At 42.2% G+C, this 24,191-nt stretch overlaps 1 protein-coding gene across 6 annotated transcripts in view; it reads left to right on the forward strand.

The window, feature by feature from the left end:
* Positions 1–12,719: 12,719 nt before the first annotated feature.
* The window catches only part of KIFAP3 (kinesin associated protein 3), a 173,428-nt gene continuing 161,956 nt past the window's right edge, over positions 12,720–24,191 (forward strand). For 2 of the 6 annotated variants that reach the window (XM_042461748.1, XM_042461750.1), the window contains exons 1-2: positions 14,951–15,082; positions 19,293–19,447. In XM_042461748.1, the coding sequence (XP_042317682.1) occupies positions 19,313–19,447 (135 nt within the window). In that variant the 5' untranslated portion in view covers positions 14,951–15,082; positions 19,293–19,312. Of the gene's footprint in view, positions 12,861–14,950; positions 15,083–19,292; positions 19,456–20,403; positions 20,412–24,191 lie in introns of those variants that run through there. The other 4 variants (XM_042461752.1, XM_042461751.1, XM_042461753.1 and 1 more) reach the window with 4 other exon arrangements.

Below are 24,191 nucleotides of genomic sequence, written 5' to 3' on the forward strand. Positions count from 1 at the left end.
GCACTCCCACCACATATGCATAAAATTCCCGTTACTATTTTTGCAATTCCAACATTCTTTCTTATTGTTTTTACAAATTTTACTTAATTTTTCTGGCATTAGATACCATCTATTTTGAATCTTAAGATAGTTTTCTTTAATGTCCACACTTAAAGTGTACTTCAATATAACGTTCCAATTTTTACTCCATTCTTCCAAAAATATTGGTTTGCCCAGATCAGGGGTAGGCAACCTTTTTGAGCCGGGGGCCGGGTTGCTGTCCCTCAGACAACTGGGGGGCCGAAGCCAAAAAATAAATAATTAAATTTTTTTTAAAAAAATATTAATTAAATAAATAAACTGGGACAAATGTAGGACAAAAATTTCAAATGGAGGACACTTTTTTACAAAATGGATGACACGCAAAATTTTTGCTGATTTTTAAAAAGAAGTTAATATAAATGCATGTTTCGGAGGCTTCTATAGACAATTGCCCCCCTTGCCTGCCTCTTGCCCCGCCTTGCCCGCCTCCTCCTGATAGGCCAAAGGCTCCGGCGGCAAGACTGGGCGGGGGCCGGTCCCAAGGCCTTGCTGGGCTGCATCCGACCCGTGGGCTGCAGGTTGCCTACCCTTGGCCCAGATCTTGTGCCCAACTAATCATATATTGTTTAACTATTTCATCTTCCATTTCTAATTGTAATAATATTTTATATAGTTTAGAAATTGTATGTTCTGAGTCTTTACTTAACAGTGTTCCAAATTCTGTATCTTCTTCTTCTATCTGATAATTTTTCCTATCCAATTTGTATCTTTCGATAATTTGCCTATATAGGAACTAATTGCAGTTGAGACCTTCCTCCACTAATTCTTCCATTGTGTTTATTTTAGATTCTCCTTTTTCAATTTTTAACAAATCTCTATATACAACCCATTCAGTATCTTTCATCCTTTCTCTTTTGAAAAATGCCTCATTAATCGATGTCCATTTAGGGATCTTGGGTACAAAGATTGGTTTATATTTTAGCCAGATTCTCAATAGGGTTTTCCTTACATAATGATTATTGAAATTTTTATTCGCCTTTAATTTGTCATATATTAGATACGCATGCCAACCAAACACATTATCGAAACCTTCCGATTGTAATAATTTATCATTTTTGATTTGTACCCAATCTTTGATCCAATCAAGGCAACAAGCATGGCAATACAGTTTAAAATTTGGTAGACCTAAACCTCCTTCCTATCTTGTAGTACCTTTAATTTGATCCTTGGCTTCCTTTTATTCCAAATAAATTTAGTTAAATGTTTATCCCATTCTTTAAATGGTTTATCATTAATAATAATAGGTAAATTTTGAAATAAAATAATACTTTTATGGCAGCTATTTTCTCCAGCCAAGAGATTTGTAAATTTTACCAATTTTGTAAATTTTTTTTTTATATTATTCCATAATGGAATATAATTATTTTTGAATAGATCAGAATTTTTTTTGTTATGTACACTCCCAGATATTTGGTCTTACTTTTACTTACTGTTCCTTAATGTCATACCCAGCTGGGAGGGCCTTAGCCTAGGTCACACTGCTATCCTTCCCCAGCCAGCTTTCCGTGAAGCAAGCCAGGTTGGTACTTTCATCCTCTAACAGATCGTAAATCTTAACTGACCTGGCATTGCAAAGGAGCAGCGTGGGGGTCTGTGGTATGATTGGGTCTATCCTTGGTTCTTTTGGGATAACAGGGTGAGTGGATGGCAGGATAGATTTCAAGCATCGCTCTCGTCTTCCCTTATACCTCATCTTCATCCTGTTGCTATATCTCCCATTGCCCCACACTGTGACATGCCACTGCTATTATTCCCTTCCCCTCCTTCCCCCGTTAAAGAATATAACAGCAATGGTATTGCTATATGGAAGATCAGACTTAACCATTGATTCCTGATCTGGTTCATAGTGCTCAATTTTATCATTTCAGGGGACATACAAAATGTAATAGTTAAGTCGATAATAGTTGTTTATCTAACTTCCTGCAGATTAACTACTTAAATGGGGGATAGATGTTCTTAACTAAAAAACCTCATTTATCACAATAACTGCCCTCTACAATTTGAGATAGACATAGAGTTGGTGCTACCACCAGTGCCCCTCCTCTCTCCAAAGTTATCCGTGATGGGGAAGATGTTTCTGCGCTGGCGCAGGGTTGGGGAAAGGACCGGTGGGCCAGCTTTATTGATGCTGCTCCCACCAGTGCCCCTCCCCTCTCCAAAGTCCTCCGCAAGCGGTGGGGATGATCCTGCGCTGATGTGGGGTTGGGGAAAAGACCAGGGGGCCAACTTTTTGGGGGCCGTTCCCACCGGCGCCCCTCCCCTCTCCAAAGTCCTCTGCAAGCGGTGGGGATGTTCCTACGCTGGCGCTGGTCTCAGGCAGCAAAATATCTTCCACTGACCTCCGGCATGCTGGCTCTGGAGCTGTGGGGCGCAGAGATGATATAGGCGCTTCCACACAGTCCTCTCTCTCTCACGCTGACGAGTGGGTGTTCAAGCACTGGTGAAATTAAAGGGGCACCAGTGTTCAGGTATCTCGCCCTCCAACCTCCAAGAACAGCTGGATTTGTGTGTTTCCTATGTATTTGTGTGTTTCCTATAAAAATGCTCAGAATGCTTCATTTGAGAGACTGTAAATTTTTGAAAGCCATTTCTTGCAGGGCCCACTGGCGTACCTAAATAAACTCACTTTCCTTGAATATATGAAAGGGATCTAGGAGTCCAAGTAGACCACAAGTTGAACATGAGTCAATGGTGTGATGAGGCAGCTAAAAAAGCCAATGCGATTTTAGGCTGCATCAATAAAAGTATAGTTTCTAGATCAAGGGAAGTAATAGTGCCTCTCTATTCTGCTTTGGTCAGGCCCCACCTGGAATACTGTGTCCAATTCTGGGCACCACAATTCAGAAAGGACGTTGAGAAACTGGAGCGTGTCCAAAGGAGGGCGACTAAATGGTGAAGGGTCAGGAAACTATGCCCTATGAGGAACAATTTAGGGAGCTGGGAATGTTTAACCTGGAGAAGAGAAGGTTAAGAGGTAATATGATAGCCCTGCTTAAATATTTGAAGGGATATTATATTGAGGAGGGCGCAAGCTTGTTTTCTGCTGCTCCAGAGAACAGGACCCAGAACAATGGATGCAAGCTACAGGAAAAGAGATTCTACCTCAACATTAGGAGGAACTTCCTGACAGTAAGGGCTGTTTGACAGTGGAACACACTCCCTCAATGGAAAGTGGTGGAGTCTCCTTCCTTGGAGGTCTTTAAACAGAGGCTGGATGGCTATCTGTCGGGGATGCTTTGATTGAGAGTTCCTTCATGGCAGTGGGTTGGAATGCATGGCCCTTGTGGTCTCTTCCAACTCTACAATCCTCTACGATTCTGTGATTCTATGAATCTTCAAGGTCTCTAGTTTCATCCATTTCTGCTACAGTTTCACTCCCTCAGTCTTTTTCTTTGGAAATTTTTAAACAGAGGTTGGTCCTGGTGGCCCTTGAGGTCTCTTTCAACTCTATGATTCTATGATTCTAAGATTCTAAATTCCCTCAAGTCGACCCTGACTCATGGAGACCCTGTGAATGAGCCATCTCCAAAAGCCCCTATCTGCCACTGCTTTGCTTGGGTCCTGCAAACTCAGTCCCATGACTTCCCTGATTGAGTCTCGTCATCTGGCATGCTGTCCTCCTATCTTTATACTACCATCTATCTTTAATAATGCTGTTGTCTTTTCTAATGACTCATGCCATCGCATGACATGGCCCAAGTATGACAGCCTTAATTTTACAAACTTGGATTCCAATGAAATTTTAGGTTTGATCTGTTCAAGGATCCATTTATTTGTGTTTTTGGTATTCTCAGGACTCCCCAGCACCACAAATCAGTTGATTTTCTTCTAATCCACTGTTTTTCATGTCCAGCTCTCACATCTGTACATTTGGTGTGTTCCACTATCCAGTGTATATTTGCAATATGATCTTTAGCGCCTCTTCCTTTCCTGAACCCAGCTTGGACATCTGGCATTTCTCACTTCATATATCGTCAGAGTGTTCGTTGTAGAATTTTGAGAAGCACATTGCTTGCATGAGAAATTAATGCAATGGTTCCATGGTTACTGCTGAGTCCTTCTGGCTCCCAATCAATTAGGTTTCAATAATACAAACCTATTTTTATTATCCTTAAATTCTACAGGGGTGTTCTTCAGGTTGTATTTTGACAAGATGATTGGTTTAGTGTGTATCTTTAGCTTTATTTTTTATATAGTAACAGTTCATAGTATGTGCCACAACTTGCTCTTGGTCATTTTTGTAGAGAGAATGGAGGTTTTCCATCCGTTGCTTCCAATTATACAGTCTATTTTATTTCTATATTAGCCATTAGGTGATGTCTTTGTATATAGATACCTCTTAGTTGCTTGAAGAATGTTCTTGCAATAAATAAACAATTGGCCTCACAAAATTCAATCAGTTCGTCCCCTGCTTCATTTCTTTTCCCTAGTCCAAATTTTCCTACTACCTTTGATTCTGCTGTTTCCTACTTTTGAATTTTAATCCTATTTGGCTGCATGGTCAATTTTGTGCTGGACTCCAGCATGTTGTTGATGTTGTGCACCTTCAAGATGTTTCCAGTTTATGGCGATCCTAAGGCAAACCTATCATGAGATTTTCTTGGCAAGTTTCTTTAGAGGGTGTTTGCCATTACCACCCACTGAGAATGAGAGAGTGTGACTTGGCCAAGGGCTGAGCTTGGATTTAAACCTGGTCTCCAGCAGGGATGTAGCCGGGGGGGGGGGGGTTGGGGGGGCCGGGCCCCCCCCCCCCCCGGCAAAATAATCGGGGGGGGTGCTGCACCGCCGCCCCCAACCCCCATTATAATGGTGGCACTTAGTCGGGCCCCCCCCCTTCCTAAAATCCTGGCTACGTCCCTGTCTCCAGAGTTTTAGTCCAGCACTCTATGGACTCCAGCATAGAATCTTTCAATTTCTTCTCCTTCTGCCTCTGTAGCTGGAGCATAATCTTGGATTATGGTTATACTGATGGATTTTCCCTGAAGTTTTATTGATATTATTCAGTCAGACTTTTCAATATATCTTGTGATTGCTTTTGGTTCATCTCATCTATTAATGCTACCCCATTTCTTCTTAGATTGTCATTTCCTATGGTTTGAGTACTCCAGTACTCAAGAGATATAGACTGTATAAATTATTAGAAGATGATAGTGTGGATATCCTTATGCTTCAGGAAACTCATGAAAAACAAAATAAATCAAAGCTCCTTAATTATTCTAAATGGAATCTACAGTTTGAATCCAGAAGCATTAATAAAGCTAGAGGAGTGGCTTTTTCAATGAGGGAAGGAATTAACTTCCATGCATAAAAAAATAGTAAATGATACAGAGGGGAGGTATATATTTATTAAAGGGAATCTAATTAATTTGAAAGTTACCGTTGCCTGCATTTATGCACCGAATGCTAACCAACGCAAATTTATAGAGAAGGCTTTTCCAAAACTAGATGACTTTAGTGAAGGAGACTTGTTTGTTGACAGAGATTTTAATTTAAGAAAACCAAAGTCATATGGGGTAAAATATAGACATTCAGTAATAAATTTAAATAAATGGAATTTGACAGAGGGTTATGAAAAAATAGGTAGTAAATCCCCTGACAATACATTTTATTCTGCAAGACATAAGAAATGTACCTGGATAGATTTCTTTATAGTGAGAAAGAAGAATATGATTCAGATAAAAGATATTAAAACTGAAGGGATCTGGTTTATCAGATCATGCCCCCCTGTATATGAAGTTAGCAATACCATCAGTTAAAAAAAATTAAAGAAGTAGAGATTTAATCCTATAGTGATGATGAAAGAAGAGAACAAGAATGAGATAATTAAGGAAATTAAATCAAAATTAGAAATAAAGGATTCTGGGGAGGTATCGATACAGACAGTATGGGACACCTTCAAGGAAAATGCATGAATATGGAGATAGGAATTAAGAAGGAAAATCATATTTATAGACAAAATTTGGTAAAGGAAGTGGAAATTTTATAGAAAGAATACCAAAAATCTAAAAAGAAAAACATAAAAACACAATGAGATAAAAAGAATAAAGAGTTACAAAATTTAGATTGGGCTTCTTGTACAAGGAATTTATTATATACAAGAAATGCTTTTCAAGCTTGGGATACTAAGAGCATGAAAGCTTGGGCAAGATTTTTAAAAAGAGAAAAAAAGAAAAATGGATCAATAAGATACAGGGAGAAAATGGTGAGATATTATATGAAGAGAATAAAATAAGAGAAGTAATGAAAAATTCTGTGTAAATCTATAGAGAGAGAGGGAGACATTACATCAGAGGATAAATATTCAGACTAAATTAGAAGAGGTTGAAAGAGAATATTTGAATGCACCCATAAGAAGGGAAACGATTGAAAAAGTAATTGATGATTTGAAACGAGTTAAATATCCAGGCCCTGATGGGTTTACCAGTATTTTCTACAAGACATTCAAAAACAAATTGAATGTCTAACGACTAAAACATTTAATGAAATATTATGTACAAAGTTAATAGTTAAGACATGGAAAAAAGCATATATAATTTTGATTTTGAAATCTAATAAAAACCCTGATAATCCCGAACCTTAGAATCATAGAATCGTAGAGTTGGAAGAGACCAGTTAGGCCATCCAGTCCAACCCCCTGCCATGCAGGAAATCCAAATCAAAGCATCCCTGACAGATGGCCATCCAGCCTCTGTTTAAAGACCTCCAAGGAAGGAGACTATCACCTTCCGAGGGAGTGCATTCCACTGTCGAACAGCCCTTACTGTCAGGAAGTTCCTCCTAATGTTCAGGTGGAATCTCTTTTCCTGTAGCTTGCATCCATTGTTCCGGGTCCTGTTCTCTGGAGCAGCAGAAAACAAGCTTGCTTCCTCTTCAATATGAAATCCTTTCAAATATTTAAAAAGGGCTATCATATCACCTCTTAACCTTCTTTTCTCCAGGCTAAACATCCCCAGCTCCCTAAGTCGTTCCTCATAGGGCATGGTTTCCAGACCCTTCACCATTTTTGTCGCCCTCCTTTGGACACGCTCCAGTTTCTCAATGTCCTTTCTGAATTGTGGCGCCCAGAACTGGACACAATATTCAAGGTGGGGCCTGACCAGAGCAGAATACAGTGGCACTATTACTTCTCTTGATCTAGACACTATACTTCTATTGATGCAGCCTAAAATAGCATTGGCCTTTTTAGCTGCCGCATCACACTGTTGACTCATGTTCAACTTGTGGTCTACTTGGACTCCTAGATCCCTTTCACACGTAGTTTCATTCAGCCAGGTGTCACCCATCCTGTATCTGTGCATTTTATTTTTCCGCCCTAAGTGCAATACCTTACATTTCTCCGTGTTGAATTTCATTTTGTTAGCTTTGGTCCAGCTTTCTAGTCTATTCAGGTCATTTTGGATCTTGATCCTGTCCTTTGGGGTATTATCTATTCCTCCTAATTTGGTATCATCTGCAAATTTGATAAGTATGCTCCCAATTCTGTCATCCAGGTCATTTATAAAGATGTTGAATAGCACTGGGCCCAGGACAGAGCCCTGTGGGACCCCACTGGTCACTTCTCTCCAGGATGAAAAGGAGCCATTGTTGAGCACCCTTACTCTCCTATTACTCTGTGTAATCAAGATTACAAAATTTTTACAAAAAAATTGGCTAACAGGCTAAAAACTCTTCTACCAAAATTAAATGGAGAAGATCAATATGGATTTATTAAAGGGAGAGCTATCGAGAATCCAATTAGAAATGTTTTCGATGTTATATACCATACGAAACAACATAAAAAAGAGGCATTAATTAAATTGGATGTATATAAAGCCTTTGATTCAGTGAATCATAACTATTTTGTATAAAATTTGTACAGAATTTGGGTTACAGAGTCAATTTAGTGAGGAAATAAAAGAAATATATACAAATAATGAGGTTCAAGTCATTGTTGATGGGAATAATTCTAACAGCATTAAAATTATGAGTGAGTATTGTTTCTGTTAGCAATAGAGCCTTTGGCAAATGAGATTAGGGATGAAAAAGAACATAAAGGATACTGTTTTAGTAAAGAGGAATTGAAATTAAATTTATTCGCTGATGATCCATTGATCAAGATCCATTCAGAAGTGTTAGCAAATTAGCAGAAGTACTGTATATACTCGTCTATAAATCTAAAAATGTATGTCCAAAAAAATTAGCCCAAAATCCCAATTCAACTTATTTACAGGTCACAATGGAAACATGATTGCCGCTCTTTCAGATTTCTCCATGCGGTGTGGAGAGATGTTTAGCAAGAAAGAGCCAAGCAGGAAGAATCCTGGGTGATTGATTTATATTGCTGTTTGTTTAAGAGCCCCTCTCCCACCTGCTCATCTGGCTGAAAAGAAAGCTGAAATGATGAAGAAAAGTCTCAGTGGGAGTTGCTCTTGCCACACGCACACAGACACACTCTGAAGGAGCCTCCTTCAGTAGGACAAGGGCAATTGGTTATGCATTGTAACTTCACACAGACCAAGCATACCCCCTCCAATAAATGGTTTAATCTGATGGCAATTGTTAAGCAAGGTTCCCCAGCCATATACCGGATGCAGATCCTACATAGAAAAATAGGCAGACTGGGGTATTTTCAAGCATCCGTTAAAAGAATGGAAAAGAAAACCCTCAGACATGGCACAGTCACTTCGTTTCAAAGATGACTGCAGAAGGCCCTGATCTACCGATTGTGAGTGTTTCTGACTCTTTCCTGGCTTGGGAGCCCCCTTAGATTTAGTTGTACTCTGCACATGCTCAGAGTCGATCACTCAGCACAACACTCTTTGAGCGAATGTCCCCTTGCTGTTATAGTTATCCCCCAGGAATACCTCTCAAACACTGTTCCTCTGTGCTTCCCCACAGAAGAATGGTTTGTGTGTGTGACCCTACTTTATTGGAACACTGTTGGAGAAGCACAGACCCAAGACTAGCCAACCCAATTAGTCTCCAATTGAGAATTCAACATCAAAGCTAAGTGCCAGTGGGCACCTCTATATCCCATTATTTATGAAGTTTTAGATTCCATGGAGGTGATATCTAATATGACAGAAAGTTGCCCATTGATATCATCACTAGAATATATTTTTCATCCTTAGACAACATCATTTCTTCCCTTGACCATCTTAGGATCCAGAGAGCACCAACTGGTACAGATAGATGCAGGAAATTTCCTGCTGCACTCCCCGTTGTGGTCCTGAAGCAGGTTTGACCCCCCCAGGATCCCCAGTTCAATCAGCATTTAGAACAGAACTTACAGTCAAAGACTGTTGCCCCACTTGGAAGTGGATGACTAGATTGTTCACATGCCAAGGGACGATGTGAAATGTCTTGCCACAGAATTATGTACTCATATATCCCCATGTTTCTGCCCGAACGTTTTAAAGTGCACCTTTTATACTTAGGTAGCACCGTAATCAGACAAGATGTCACCTCATTTGCATATTCAGAAGCACAGGCAATTACAACAGTTGTTCTTAACTTCCCTTCCAAGACTATTACCATCAGCAGACCATATCACAAGCTAGCATAGTCTCAGTGGGAGCACTGGGAACTGAGGTGGCAAACCTCTGCTCCCTCCTTCCATTGATCTAAGTGTAATGTGCTAGGTAAAGTATTAGGGAGGAACTGGAACTGGTAGTACTATTTTAAATGCAACTGATACCGAGGTACTCACCAACAAGTTAAGTGTGATTGGCACAAAGATCAAAGACTTAGGAATTTCATCTGCAACTGAACTAATCAATGTAGGACAAGGAATAGACCTGCCAGGATAGCTCCTATCACATTGGATAGATGTAGAACAAGAACTAATCACAGATTTAGGTCACAATTTACAGAACAGTACTCACAATTTGTCACTAGACATTTAATGTACAGTACTCAGATCCAGAGTAATTTTATGGTTTTTGTCTCTCAAGTAGTTCAGTCCAGTCTGATGAGGCAGCTGCACTGGGAATGGCTTTGTTCAGGGACATGTACCTGAAATGCCCTGTCTCCTTAGTTACAGTCGTTGGAACCCCTTGGGCAAATATTCTGTGAGTGTGATATACCACGAAAATGGCTGGAATTACATAAGGATCCATCCAGTGCTACATTTAGGACTGTTGTTTGCACATGCCAATGGCCTGTTACTGTCAGAAAAGCTTTATCATTGGTCCAATGGAACACATATATTTGACCTAAATAGGTGCACATTTGAGAACCAATGTTCAGCCACTTAGAAGGGATTATTGTAAGAGACATGCAGAAACATGTGATTGCCCCATCGATTAATCAGCCATGGTCCAGCTGGCATGACTGCTTTTGCTTAAGGGCCTCATGTAAAGAGGTAACAATTTTGCCCTTGGAAAATCTAACGTGTATTAACCAAATAGCTGGGAACTCTGCTTTTGTAGGATTCATTTACAAGACTCCTTTGTCCAAGAATTTTACCTACATGAGGCAGTTATTATGGATGAATCCCATGTTGCCCATTCCTCAGCCTTCCAATGATACCATCTCTGAGATGAGTTACATGTGTCCCAGTGGAGCCGACAGCTGCCCAATTTAAATAATGCTGCAGAGTCCTAATTCTTCTGCCAGACTTCTGCCTTTCACTTTCTATTTGCACTTTGCCCAGATACAAGGGTGGTGTGTGTGTGTGTGTGGGGGTATGGGTAGGTTGCTCATTGGCTCCCAGAACCTATTTTTCCTACAGTTTCAGCTTCCTGGCTCCCAGTATCAAGGGGAAGTTGAGACAAAGCCACAGTGATATCCCACCAGGACCCACCAGGACCTGATGTTGATGTTGACCAGTCTCCTGATATACCAGACCATGCTTCAGGCATTCCCCAGAATGCATCTGCAATTTGCTGCAAAACCCTGAGATTTTCACCATATCCATGCCTTCTCAGACCATAAACTATGTTGCTCCAGCTGTTCTAGCATGCAATGGATTTGGATTTAACTTTGCTGCCTCATTTATGCTTTATATTGCTTTCTAATGGGATGATTCAAGCAACATGGACTTTGCAACTGCATATATCTTCAAAATGAGACACTTCACTGAGGCTGAAAGTACTTTGTATATAGATCTGTATGTAAATGGATTTTGTTGTATCGTTGCCTGCATTGCCACTGTGTTTAATGTGTGCTATGGCTCACATAACCATTGCATTTTGTCCTGTTAATTTTGCCATCTTTCCTCTGTTGTTGCTATTATTGCCTCCATTTCCATTTTTGTATTGTTGTTGCCTGCAGTCATTGTGGATCAGTGTGTATGAGGAATAGGATCTATATGCATTGTCATATATAATCATAGAATCATATAGAGCTGGAAGAAACCTCAAAGGCCATCCAGTCCAACCCCATTCTGCCATGCAGGAACTCTCAATCAAAGCATCGCTGACAGATGGCCATCCAGCCTCTGCTTAAAGACCTCCAAGGAAGGAAGACTCCACTACACTCTGAGGGAGTGTGTTCCACTGTCGGACAGCCCTTACTGTCAGGAAATTCTTCCTAATGTTGAGGTGGAATCCATTGTTCCGGGTCCTAGTCTCTGGAGCAGCAGAAAACAAGCTTGTTCCCTCCTCAATATGACATACCTTCAAATATTGAAACAGGGCTATTACATCACCTCTTAACCATCTCTTTTCCAGGCTAAGCATCCCCAGCTCCCTAAGTCTTTCTTCATAGGGCATGGCTTCCAGACCCTTCACCATTTTAGTCGCTCTCCTTTGGACACATGGCTCCAGTTTCTCAATGTCCTTTTTGAATATAACGTTGCTAGGAATGTTGCAAAGTTCATACTTTATGTAATTATGGTGCCAGATGCAGATGAAGAGGAAATTGAGAGATTCTATGATGCAGTCCAGGAAGAAAGGATCCCATGGGAATCCAAGAAGATGAGCGAATGTCTTCCTGAAGAGATCAGCCCAGGGCTCTCTCTCCTTGGAAGCAAAGCTGAGACTATGGCCCTTCGGCCACATATGGAGAAGGCAGGGATCCCTAGAGAGAGAAGCCAATGCTGCTGGGAGAGGAAGAGGGCAGAAGAAAGGGAGGAGGACCGCAGACCAGGCGGAGAGACTCAGGGACTGCGGCCATAGGCCCCCAGGGCAGCAGGGTCTGGGCGGGACTGCAGTGGAGGAGAGAGAGGGGCGCTTGGAGAGGCCCCATCCATCCGCGGGGAAGCCAGCCGGAGTCAGAAACGGCTCAAGGGCAGATCACAACTAAAAACAACCAAGTGATAATAAATTAAGCCTTCCTTTCCAATTTTGTGAAATTACTGATTTTGCTGCAAAAGACACAATTTATAGGAGTTTGTCATAAGATGAATCTTTGTTGTCTTCAGTCCATGACAACCATAAAGCCAGAGACGATAGTCACAAAGCGTCGCCCCCCCCCTCAGGCGACAAAGAGCAGAAGGCTCCCTGCGCCAAAGAGAGCGCGCCCTTCTCTTCCTGCCATTGTTCACTGAGCCCAAGAAGAGAGCGGGAGAGGCCCCATAGAGCCCCCTCACAAGAAGGGAGCCCTCCCCTTCCCCTTAGCTCCGCCCACCGGAAGACCCGGATTCTGCGCCCACGGAACTCGCTCTCTGCGCCTGCGCACCAACGCCTCTCGCTCTCTCGCTCCCCCCAGGGAGGGAACGGGGCGGCGCTTCCCTGCCTGCCTGCCTGCCTGCCTGCCTGCCTGCTCTTGCCGCAGCCGCAGGGTCCCGCTCGGCCTCCTGCCCGTCTTAGCGTTATCCTTGGCGCCATGCAGGGAGAGGACGCCCGCTATCTGAAGAGGTACAAGGCCTTCCCTGGGCAGAGGGCGCGGCGCATGGGCTCCAGGGGCCGCGGGGGAACCGGGAGCGCTTACTGCGCTGGGGTGAATATATAGCCTGGAAGACGCCAGGAGCCTCTAGAAAGAGACCCCTGGGCCCAGTGAGCACGCCTTCCTTTCCCCGAGGGGCGCCCAAAGCTTGCAGCTTGTATTGTCTGCGTTTTGTTTGGCCAAATGGAGGCATCGCTGGTGGATTCCGGAGGCTATTGCACTTTGCCATAAGGCTAAGATGGCTACCCTGGGTATAATAACCAGGATGAGGCAGATGCAGGTGTTAATTGCTATGGTTCCCTGGCTTGATCTGTGGGTCATGGCAGAGAACAACGATTAACAAGCACATCAGCCAAAGCACACATCAGCTTAAAATGACAAATAGGGTGCATATACTGTATATTAAAACAATTCACATTTAAAATGCATCATTCAAAACACACAGTTTAAAAACCATCTGGGTAAACCTGCCAGAAGAGAGTAGTCTCTGATGCTGTTTTGAACCCAGACAGTGTCCTCTGCTGTGGGTTATCTTTCTGCAGCTCATTCCACAGTCGAGGATGGGAGGCTGAAGAAAAAGTCTTGAGTGAGAGCTGCCAGCCTCTTCCTGGCTGAGTGGAGCCAGTGTCCGGCAGGGGAAGGGAGGCCTGGGAAACCCAACAGAGGGACCCTGGAGGACTGGGGCTTTGTAGCCGAGGCTTCGCTCTCCAAGAAAGACAAAGCGTCCCTTTAAACCCTAAAGCTTTCCCACAGAGGCCCCAGGAAGGCTGCAGGTCCCCCTGAAGAGCCCTCCAGGCCAGGGCTGGGGCTTGTCTTCCCTGACCCTATGGCTTCCTAACCAGGCCTGGAGGAGGCAGCCCAGCCTTGGTTCAGAAGGAAGTGTTCAGCATGGAAGTAGGACATGGCTCCTAGTCTATGGGGCAGATATGGCCCAGGAGGCGTTACAAACATTTTGCCATCTCTTCATCTCTCCACCAGCTTTATCGTTATTATTAGTATTATTATTATTAACCTTTATTTATGAAGCGCTGTACATACATTCTCTTTAATTGGACGGTTCCCTGCCCTCAGGCTCACAGGACCCAAAAGGAGAAGGCAGAGGCGGAGGGGAAGGGGGTGAGGGCCTGGATCAGGGGAGAAGGGCTTGGCTTCTGAAGGGAGGGTTCAGAGCCTGGATGGCCCTTGCGGTCTCTTCCAAACTCTATGGAGTTTATCACAGGCTTAAATGGCAATGTAAACAATGTGAAAATCATGCAGTTGGCATTAAAACGTGCTTAAAATGACATTGACACCAGTGGCATTAAACCATGAAGACTCGGGGAATAACCAGGCAAGAAACATCATAAAGTTATTCATAGGGAAATTCCCCAAATGAGTTACTGTGGTTTCTTGCTTGGTTATTCATGAGGTGATGGCACTTTAATCACATTTTGTCTCAATGACGTGCAAAAACCATTTGTGCAATTGCAGGTTAATCAGATGTTATTCATGGGGTATGGCAGGGGTTGGACTGGATGGCCCCTGTGGTCTCTTCCGACTCTATGAATCTATGTGTGGATAAACAAAAAGATTCAAAGTATATCTCCCATTTAAATTCTGAGAAAGTAATAAATGTTGCTGTTCATCTGAAAAAAGTATGGACAGAATTATGTCTCTTATATGTGCCTATATTGTTTATCAGAAGGTGCTATTGAACATGATGTCATTGACACTGCAATTGCTTTTTGTAGAAGGATCAGTCATGATTTATCTTGGTGAGTCAGGCATGGTGGTGTTTTTTTAATGGGAAATTATGTTATTAAGACTTGTGTGTTTTGCTTTCAAATAATAACAAAGAGCAAGACTATGTTATTACACATCAGCTGTGTAACAGTTGCTAATAAATTACAAAACAATGTATCTGACAGTTCTCTTAAAATAAAATAAACTGTTAAGGCCATAATGAATGGGTAAAAACTAAAAGGTGTTTATTCTCTCTGAGTAGTCTCTAATGTGCTTAATACAGCAAAGAGACTTATTGTATCAGCTGACACTTATTTTGTTTTTGTTTTTTACTTAACAGAAAGGTAAAAGGAGGAAATATTGATGTACATCCATCAGAAAAGGCACTCATTGTTCACTATGAAGTTGAAGCTACTATTCTTGGGGAGATGGGAGATCCTATGTTGGGAGAACGCAAAGAATGCCAAAAAATGTAAGCTTATGGCAGTCCAATAGTACCTTCAAAAATGTTTGGGTGACCAAATGGATCTGTGAAAGAATTTTTTTTTTGATAGCTTTATATTTTCAAACTTTATGGAAGAATGGGGTTGGGAATAACAAGAAATTTTGGATGCCTTAAATCAATTAGGATATGATTTAGCAATATTTAATGTGTTATTACACAAAGTTAAATAAATACATTGCATATCACTAAGTCCTGTACAAATATCTGAAAATGTTTTTTTCAATAGGTTTTTTTCACTGAGTGAAAAAAAAAGCTTAATTAGCCTACTCTTTAACTTTAGTACTCCTTGAAACCCTCAGTCTCCTTTCCAGGATTCCAGGGCCAGATGCACTACAGCCAAGGGTATTAAAACAACTGGCAGAAGTAATCTCAGAACCACTGTCAATAATATTTGAAAAGTCCTGTAGAACAGGAGAAGTCTCAGCAGACTGAAGAAGGGCAAATGTTGTCCCCATTTTTCAAAAAAAAAAAAGGGGGGGGGGGAAGAGGACTAGACAATTACTGCACAGTTAGCTTGATATCGTACCAGGAAAGATTCTAGAGCAGATCATTAAATAGATCGTCTGTAAGCACTGAGAAAGAAATGCCATAATCATAAAATGCAAATAAATTATTTACATTTTTCTGGAGGATTTGTCTCTTGGGCTGTTGTAGCAACTAGCCTTTTGGGGTTAGCATGTGGGGTCAGCCAGAAGGTCTTTCTTTTCTCCTGTCTATCTTGAGTGAATGGGAGGGGCATAACTGAAACTACAGGATGTTGGTACCTTATCTATTGGAAATGGACATATCACAGGTAAAAAGGTAAAGGCAGACCTTTGACATGAATGTCTAGTCATAACCAACTGCAGGAGACAGTGCTCATCTGTGTTACTAAGCTGAACAGCCAGCATTGTCTAAGGACTACTCTGGTAGTCATGTGGCTAGCATGACTGTACCGAACACTGTTAAAACTTGTGAAAAAATGTTAGTTTTTCTAGTAAATCATCTCTTCTCTTATGGCCAATGTACGACAGCCTCAGTTTAGACTTCAGTGCTGGCACAGGAATCCAGATTTTAAAAAGTATGTTCTGATTTGTCCACAGCAAAAATGACTGTGAAGATTAATGAAGATAGTAGGCTAATAGTTAAAGCTGCGCGACAACTAGAGCGCCGCTGGTGGAAACATCAACGCTTATCTGACAAGATGCTCCATAAGAATATGTTAAATTCTTATGGAGCGGCAATTGATGCAGCAAAGAACTCATTCTGTGCTGCACGGATTGCATTGGCAGAGTCACGTCCAGCAGATTTATTCAGGATGGTTAAAAAGCTAACTCAACTGTCTCCAACCCTGAACCCTTTAGTAGAACCAACTATAGCCTGCTGTGACACTTTTAATGACTTCTTTGCTGATAAAATCTCAGATAAGGGCTGATCTTGACACCGGCATTCTAACAGAATCTTTAAAAGAGATGTCCAGTGACTCCGCAAATCGAATTAAACTGGATCAGTTTGAGTTTGTAAATACCAATGATGTGGACAAATTCCTTGGATCTGTAAGGAAGGCAACGTGCCCTCTCGATCCTTGCCCATCCTGGCTGACTGCCCAGGGAGGTGATGCAATAAAAACATAGCTTCATTTGATAATAAATGCATCCTTCTGCGAGGGTACATTTCCATCTTCACTAAAACTAGCTATAGTGAAACCTTTTTTAAAGAAACCCTCCCTGGATCCCCTTTTGAGGAGCAACTACAGGCCGGTCTCTTTATTACCATTCTTGGGCAAAGTGATCGAGAGGGCAGTCGCTTTGCAGCTCCAAGCTGTCTTGGATGATGCCGATTATCTAGACCCATTTCAAACTGCCTTTAGAGTGGGATACGGAGTTGAGACAGCCACAGTCACCTTAGTCGATGATCTCCGTCTGATTATCGACGGGGTAAGTGTGACCCTGTTGGTACTCTTGGACATCTCAGCGGCCTTCGATACCATTCACATGGTATCCTTCTGGAGCACCTGAGAGAGTCAGGTATCGGAGGCACTGCGCTCCAGTAGTTCTGTTCCTACCTCTCGGGTAGACTCCAGATGGTGAGGCTGGGGGACAGTTACTCTCACAAAAGAGAGCTGATATCTAGCGTTCCTCAGGGCGCCATTCTGTCCCCCATGCTATTTAACATTTACATGAAGCCACTGGGAGAGATCATCCGAAGACATGGAGCACAGTGTTATCAATATGCTGATGACACTCAGATCTACCTCTACATTTCTCCGACTGGTACAGTGACTGAGGACAGCACCTCTCCTCTGGATGCTTGCCTAGGGTCAATAATGGGCTGGATGAGGGAAAATAAACTCAAGCTGAATCCAGAAGAAACAGAGGTACTCGTGATAGGTACTCCTAGTCCAGGGATAGAGATTTGCCATCCTGTCCTGGACGGGGTCACACTTCCCCTAAAGGACAAAGTCTGCAGTTAGGGAGTACTCCTGGACTCATCCTTACATTTATCATCTCAAGTTGATGTGATGGCCAGGAGTGCTTGGTACCAGCTTTGGCTGATATGCCAACTGCCTGGACAAAAAGGACCTTGAAACAGTGGTACATGCACTGGTAATCTCCCACTTAGATTTCTGTAATGCGTTCTACATAGGGCTACCTTTGTACCAAGTTCAGAAGCTTCAACTAATCCAAAATTCAGCAGCCAGATTGGTCACTGGAACTTCCAGATCAGATCATATAACACCGGTCTTAAAATCTTTACACTGGCTGCTAATTAGCTTCCAGGGGCAATACAAGTGTTGGTTATTAACTTTAAAGCTCTACATGGCTTGGGCCTGAGTTACTTGAGGGAACGCCTCTCCCTACGCAATCCGCCTTGCACTCTCAGAACAACTGGGAAGAACCTGCTTGACTATCCTAAAGTGAGATTAACAGCTATTTCCCAAAGAGCATATACTGCTGCTGCCCTCAAGCTATGGAACAACCTTCTGGAAGAGATCTGCCTCATATTTACCTTAGATGCCTTTAAGAAGGCATTAAAGACCAATCTCTTCCGGTGAGCCTACCCCCCCCCCCCAAATCTTCTATAAAGAACGGTTCACCTTCAGGTCAGAATTGCCATTTATTGATTTTACTGTTGCAGTTTTAGATATTGTACTTTAGACATGTATTTTAAATATTGTATCATTGTATTCTTGTTGTAATCCCGCTTCGATCCATTGGGAGAGGCAGGAAATATAAATAAAAATTATTTATTTATTTATTTATTTATTTTCATTTTTTAATGTAATTCTTCAATGCTTCCTTGTATTCTCAGTTATAATGCATGTTGTATAAATAGTGCAACTGATGATAAATACTAATACTAGGATTTAATTGTTAGATTTGGATGAATTCTGTAGTTTATAGCTGACTCTGAACTGTGAATCCCCAGAGTATCACAGCTTGGTACCCAAAGAAAAAAGGATTGAAAACAATTCCAAATAATTTCTTCTTTAGTCAGTCCCTGAATGTAAATAAATTCCAGATCCACAATGTGGCTATACTTTTATTATGTCACACACACACACCAGGACAAAAATCTGTGGAAGCTTTCATGATTCTCCCCCCCCCCCTTTTGGGGGGGGACAAGTCATTACAAATATCAGCAGGGCAAGAAGGAAATTACTTTATCTTAAGCTCATGTTGTCTGCATGTTGTATTAGGATGTAACAGCAAAAAAGATACAATAGACTCTTAGACTGGGATCATCAGGTTTTAGGTTTCAGCCTGAATGATCATTTAGTCATAAAAGGTGATTAACTGATTTTCCATTTTAAAAATACAGACATCTCCCCTCCCCTGAAAATGTAAAGCTGTCTTAAGCTCAGACTCCTTTGTAGATAGGGAGCAGGATAGGTCTATGTAGTGTGGATATTTTCAAGGCTGGTGATGATTTAAAACACTGAATAAGAGAAGGCCAGTCAGTAGAAGCCAAACTGGTTAAACTTATGTATTTGGTTGGTGACCATCAGAAATGATTATGCTTACATCTTAACACTGTGTCCATTGGGCTTATTTAATACTTTTCTTTTGGCTGGTTTAATGCTCTACAACTAATTATCACGACTTTAGTTTTTTGGCCAACATGTAGACCTGTGTCTTACTAAATATGTAGCTTCTATATAATGTAAGAGTGAATACTTTTGGATTATATTTTATAGCATTCGGTTGAAGAGTCTCAATGCAAACACAGATATTTCTTCCCTGGCTCAGAAGGTGGTGGAGGAATGCAAGCTTATTCACCCCTCCAAACTTGCAGAAGTGGAACAATTGCTCTATTACCTGCAGAACCGTAGAGACACTTCATCTGCAAAAGGTGGGCAAGTGATCCATTGTTTGGGCCCTTCTTATTTTCACAGAGTACTCAAAAGATGAAAACAGTTTGAAAGGCTGCCTCTGCTTTATTCAGAAAAACTATTGCAACTTCATGGGAAGATTGTGATTGGTCAAACATACTGACATTGAAATACCAACATATTCTTTGTTTGATCAAACAACATAGATGATGTCTTGTTATGGAAGATTCATATCCAGATTTAGTATGTTTAGTGAACTAGAAGTGAAAGTTACTGAAGAATGTAAAAAAAGGAAGATGTTACATTTGATCTACTTTACAGAGCCTATTAAACCTTATCTGTCCAGTGGTTCCTTTTTTTGCTAGAATGAAGTTCTGTGGGTTTCAAGGAGTGACTACTAGATGAGAATAGCTCATGCATGAATGGAAGTGCCTTGTGGCAGCATTTCTGTCTGTATCTGAGCCTAAGTATTCATCACAGAATCACAGAGCCGAAAGGGCCATCAAGGCCAACCCTTGCTCAGTGCAGGAACTCCGATTAGAGCATACCCAGTAGTGTCAAGTCTTTTTCTGAAGACATCCACAAATTGCCAGCAATTTGTTCCATTGCTGAACTGCTCTCACTTGTCATACGTTTGGTTTTCTTATTATCCTTGTTGCCTTTCTGTGAACCTGCTCCAACTTGTCTATATCCTTCTTAAAATGAGGCACCCAGAACTAAATGCAGTACTCTTGATGAGGCTGACCAGTGCAGGATATAGTAATATTATTACAGTTGTCCCTCCACATTTATGGGTTAAACATTCACGGATTTGATTATTTGCAGATTACTGTATTTGCCCCTGCTGCTGGGGGAAAAAAACATGTTCTCTTTAGGCATCTGAATGTCCTCCAGCATGATTCTATGGTCAGCCTCTGGTGGCCTAGAAAAGTGATCTCTCTTTATGTGTCACTAATGGACTTTACATTTTATTTAGAAAAAAAGGTGATGCTGGTCCTGCATTTTGTCAAGGTATTGTTATAGTTATTCTCAGTTAAAATGGTGTGGAAGGATATCTATGTAGGCAGAAGTCATTCCTCCTCCTTGTCCATACAGGTTCTAAGAGATAAAAAGTTTTAAAGTCCAGGAAATAAAATTTAAAGTCCATTAGCGTCTCAAAAAGAAACCTCCTTTGAGATCCACAGATAACTTTGATCTCAAATTAGGTTTCTTTTTGTGTTGCTAATGGACTTTAAATTTTATTTCCTGGACTTTATGATTCTTTGGCTGCATCTGCACTGCAGAAATAATCCAGTCTGACACCACTTTAACTGCCAGGGATCCATGCTATGGAATTCTGGGATTTATAGTTTGTTGTGACACCAGAGCGCTCTCAATTGCCCTAGAAAACTACAAATACCAGAATTTCTTAGCATTGAGCCATGCCAGTTAAAGTGATGTCAAACTAGATTATTTCTATGCAGATGCAGTCTTTGTCTCCCAGAGCCCACATGGCCAAGGAGGAGGAATGGCCTCTGCCTGTTTGCGTGGTTTGCGCAGTCAGCGTCTGGCACCAGTCTCCACTTTCTGTGATGCAGGCAGCTGCTTGCAAGCTGGAGAAACACCTGTCCCCTTCAGTTTCAGGGAAGAGATACTGCAGACAGACGTCTCACTAAGTGGCTTTTATTCTTCAGAAATTCCACTATATACAATGCTGTCATACAACTCCCAACACCATCCACCATTACAACAACCCACTGTGACCCACACCGTGACTTGAAACACACCCCTTCTTTATCCAGGGCTCCATGTGGCCTTTTGGTCCTGCCTTTTCCTCCTGTGTCACAATGATCTCTGTCCAGGGTGACTTTGCACTTTTGCAGCACTTTATTGCACTTGGTGACCATCATCTCTGATGTCACTTCCCATGACTCAGCACTGGTGGAAACATGCCTTGTCATCATGCCTGACTGTGACCCTTTGTTGTCCAGTCACTATTTAATACCACATTGTGCATTTTCTCAGGGCTCTATATCCCAACACTGCCTATATGGATATTCCTCCATACTATCTTAACTGAGAACAGCTATAACAACAGCTTGACAAAATGTAGACCTACAACTCCAACATTATCATGTTTTTTTACTTTTACTTTTTTTCTCCTGTTTATTTTATTTTCTCCTGTTCGGCCCTATAAAGGTATCACTGTTTTTGGATTTTGGCAGTGTTGGGACAGTTGGCCCTCGGTATCCACGGGGGATCTGTTCTGGACCCCCCATGGATACCAAGGATGCTCATACCATGGATGTTCAAGTCCCATTGTTTCCAATGGTGACATGGCCCTGCAGCCATACTACCATTAGTGTGCCTGCATCACAGAAGGTGGAGACTCTGGTGCCAGGGCTTTTTACCTGCCTCCCAGCTGAGGGCTCAGAAGGCCAGAGAAGCCTCTCCTGGCAGGAATACAAAAAGTTAATTCAGGGCCTGCCAAGCTGCCTCCTCCACATTCTTGTCAGCCATTGGTCAGAGGGAGCTGTTAATCACTTGGCCCTACTCCCTGGGTGATTGATGGCTCCCTCCAACCAGTAGCTGTGCCTGTCTCTTTCACTTTATCGTCAGCCATTTGTTGGATGGAGCAGTCAGTCACTTGGCCCTCCTCCTCAGGTGATTGACAGTTCTCTCTGACCACTGGTTGCCTCTGTGGTCGCCTCTTTCATATTCTTATCAGCCCTTGGTTGGAGGGAGTGATCAATCACCTGGGGAGGAGGGCCAGGTGAGTGACCGCTCCCTCCAACTACTGGTTGATGAGAATGTGGAAGAGGCGGGGTGGAGGCAGCCTAGCAGGCCCTGTTAACATTTTGTATTCCAGCCAGGAGAAGCTTCTCTGGCCTTCTCAGCACTTTGCCAGGTGGCAGGTAAGAACCCATGTTGTTAATGGTGGTGCAACAGTTGACTGTGCCATTGTATTTAATGGGGCTTAAGTATCCACGGAATTTACTATCCACGGGGGGTCCTGGAACCAAACCCCAGCGGATACCAAGGGTCCACTGTAAATCCACAGCATTCCCCTCTTCTACTAAACTAGTGACCTAATCAAACATGATAGAAATTTAGTTTGGCAGGACTTGTTCTTGACAACCCCATGCTGGCTTCTAGTGATCATTTTGTTGTCCTCAAGATATTTGTAAACAGATTCCTGTATAATCCATTCTAATATTTCTCCTGATATCAAAGGACAGGCTGACTGGTCTGACTTTCCAGGATCATAGAATCATAGAGTTGGAAGAGACCACAAGGGCCATCCAGTCCAACCCCCCTGCCATGCAGGAAATCCAAATCAAAGCATCCCCGACAGATGGCCATCCAGCCTCCGTTTGAAGACCTCCAAGGAGGGAGACCCCACGACACTCCAAGGAAGTGTGTTCCACTGTCGAACAGCCCTTACTGTCAGGAAGTTCCTCCTAATGTTGAGGTGGAATCTCTTTTCCTGCAGCTTGCATCCATTGCTCCGGGTCCTAGTCTCTGGAGCAGGAGAAAACAAGCTTGCTCCCTCCTCAATATGACATCCCCTCAAATATTTAAACAGGGCTATCATATCACCTCTTAACCTTCTTTTCTCCAGGCTAAACATCCCCAGCTCCCTAAGGCGTTCCTCATAGGGCATGGTTTCCAGACCCTTCACCATTTTAGTCGCCCTCCTTTGGACACGCTCCAGTTTCTCAATGTCCTTTTTGAATTGTGGCGCCCAGAACTGGACACAGTACTCCAGGTGGGGCCTGACCAGAGCCAAATATATTGGCACTATTACTTCCCTTGATCTAGACACTATACTTCTATTGATGCAGACTAAAATCGCATTGGCCTTGTTAACTGCCACATTGTACTGTTGACTCATGTTCAACTAGTGGTCTACTTGGACTCCTAGATCCCTTTCACACGTAGTTTCATTCAGCCAGGTGTCCCCGATCCTATATCTGTGCATTTCATTTTTCCGCCCTAAGTGCAGTACCTTACATTTCTCTGTGTTGAAGTTCATTTTGTTAGCTGTGGCCCAGCTTTCTAGTCTATTCAGGTCATTTTGAATTTTGATCCTGTCCTCTGGAGTATTAGCTGTTCCTCATAATTTGGTGTCATCTGCAAATTTGATAAGTATTCCCCCAATTTTTTCCTCCAAGTCATTGATAAAGATGTTGAAAAGTACTGGGCCCAGGACAGAGCCCTGTGGGACCCCACTGGTCACTTCTTTCCAGGATGAAAAGGTGCCATTGTTGAGCACCCTTTGGGTTCATCCTGTCAACCAATTACAAATCCACGTAACAGTTGCCTTGTCTAGCCCACATTTTACAAGCTTGTTTGCAAGAATGTCATGGGGAACTTGGTCAAAGGCCTTACTGAAATCAAGATATATTATATCCACAGCATTCCCTTCATCCAACAAGCTGGTAACTTTATCAAAGAATGAGATAAGATTTGTCTGGCATGACTTCTTTCTCTGAAACTCGTGTTGACTTTTTGTGATTATGGCATTGCTTTCTAGATGTTCACAGACTCTCTTTTTAATGATCTGCTCCAGAATCTTTCCTGGTATTGATGTCAGGCTAACTGGACAATAATTGTTTGGATCCTCTTTCTTTCCCTTTTTGAAGATGGGGACAACGTTTGCCCTCCTCCAGTCTGCTGGGACTTCTCCTGTTCTCCAGGAGTTTTCAAAGATTATTGCCAATGGCTCCGATGTAAAATTTGCCAGTTCTTTTAATACCCTTGGATGTAGTTTGTCTGGTCCTG

This window comes from Sceloporus undulatus, chromosome 4 (assembly GCF_019175285.1).
Source record: "Sceloporus undulatus isolate JIND9_A2432 ecotype Alabama chromosome 4, SceUnd_v1.1, whole genome shotgun sequence".
NCBI classification, from domain to species: domain Eukaryota; kingdom Metazoa; phylum Chordata; class Lepidosauria; order Squamata; family Phrynosomatidae; genus Sceloporus; species Sceloporus undulatus.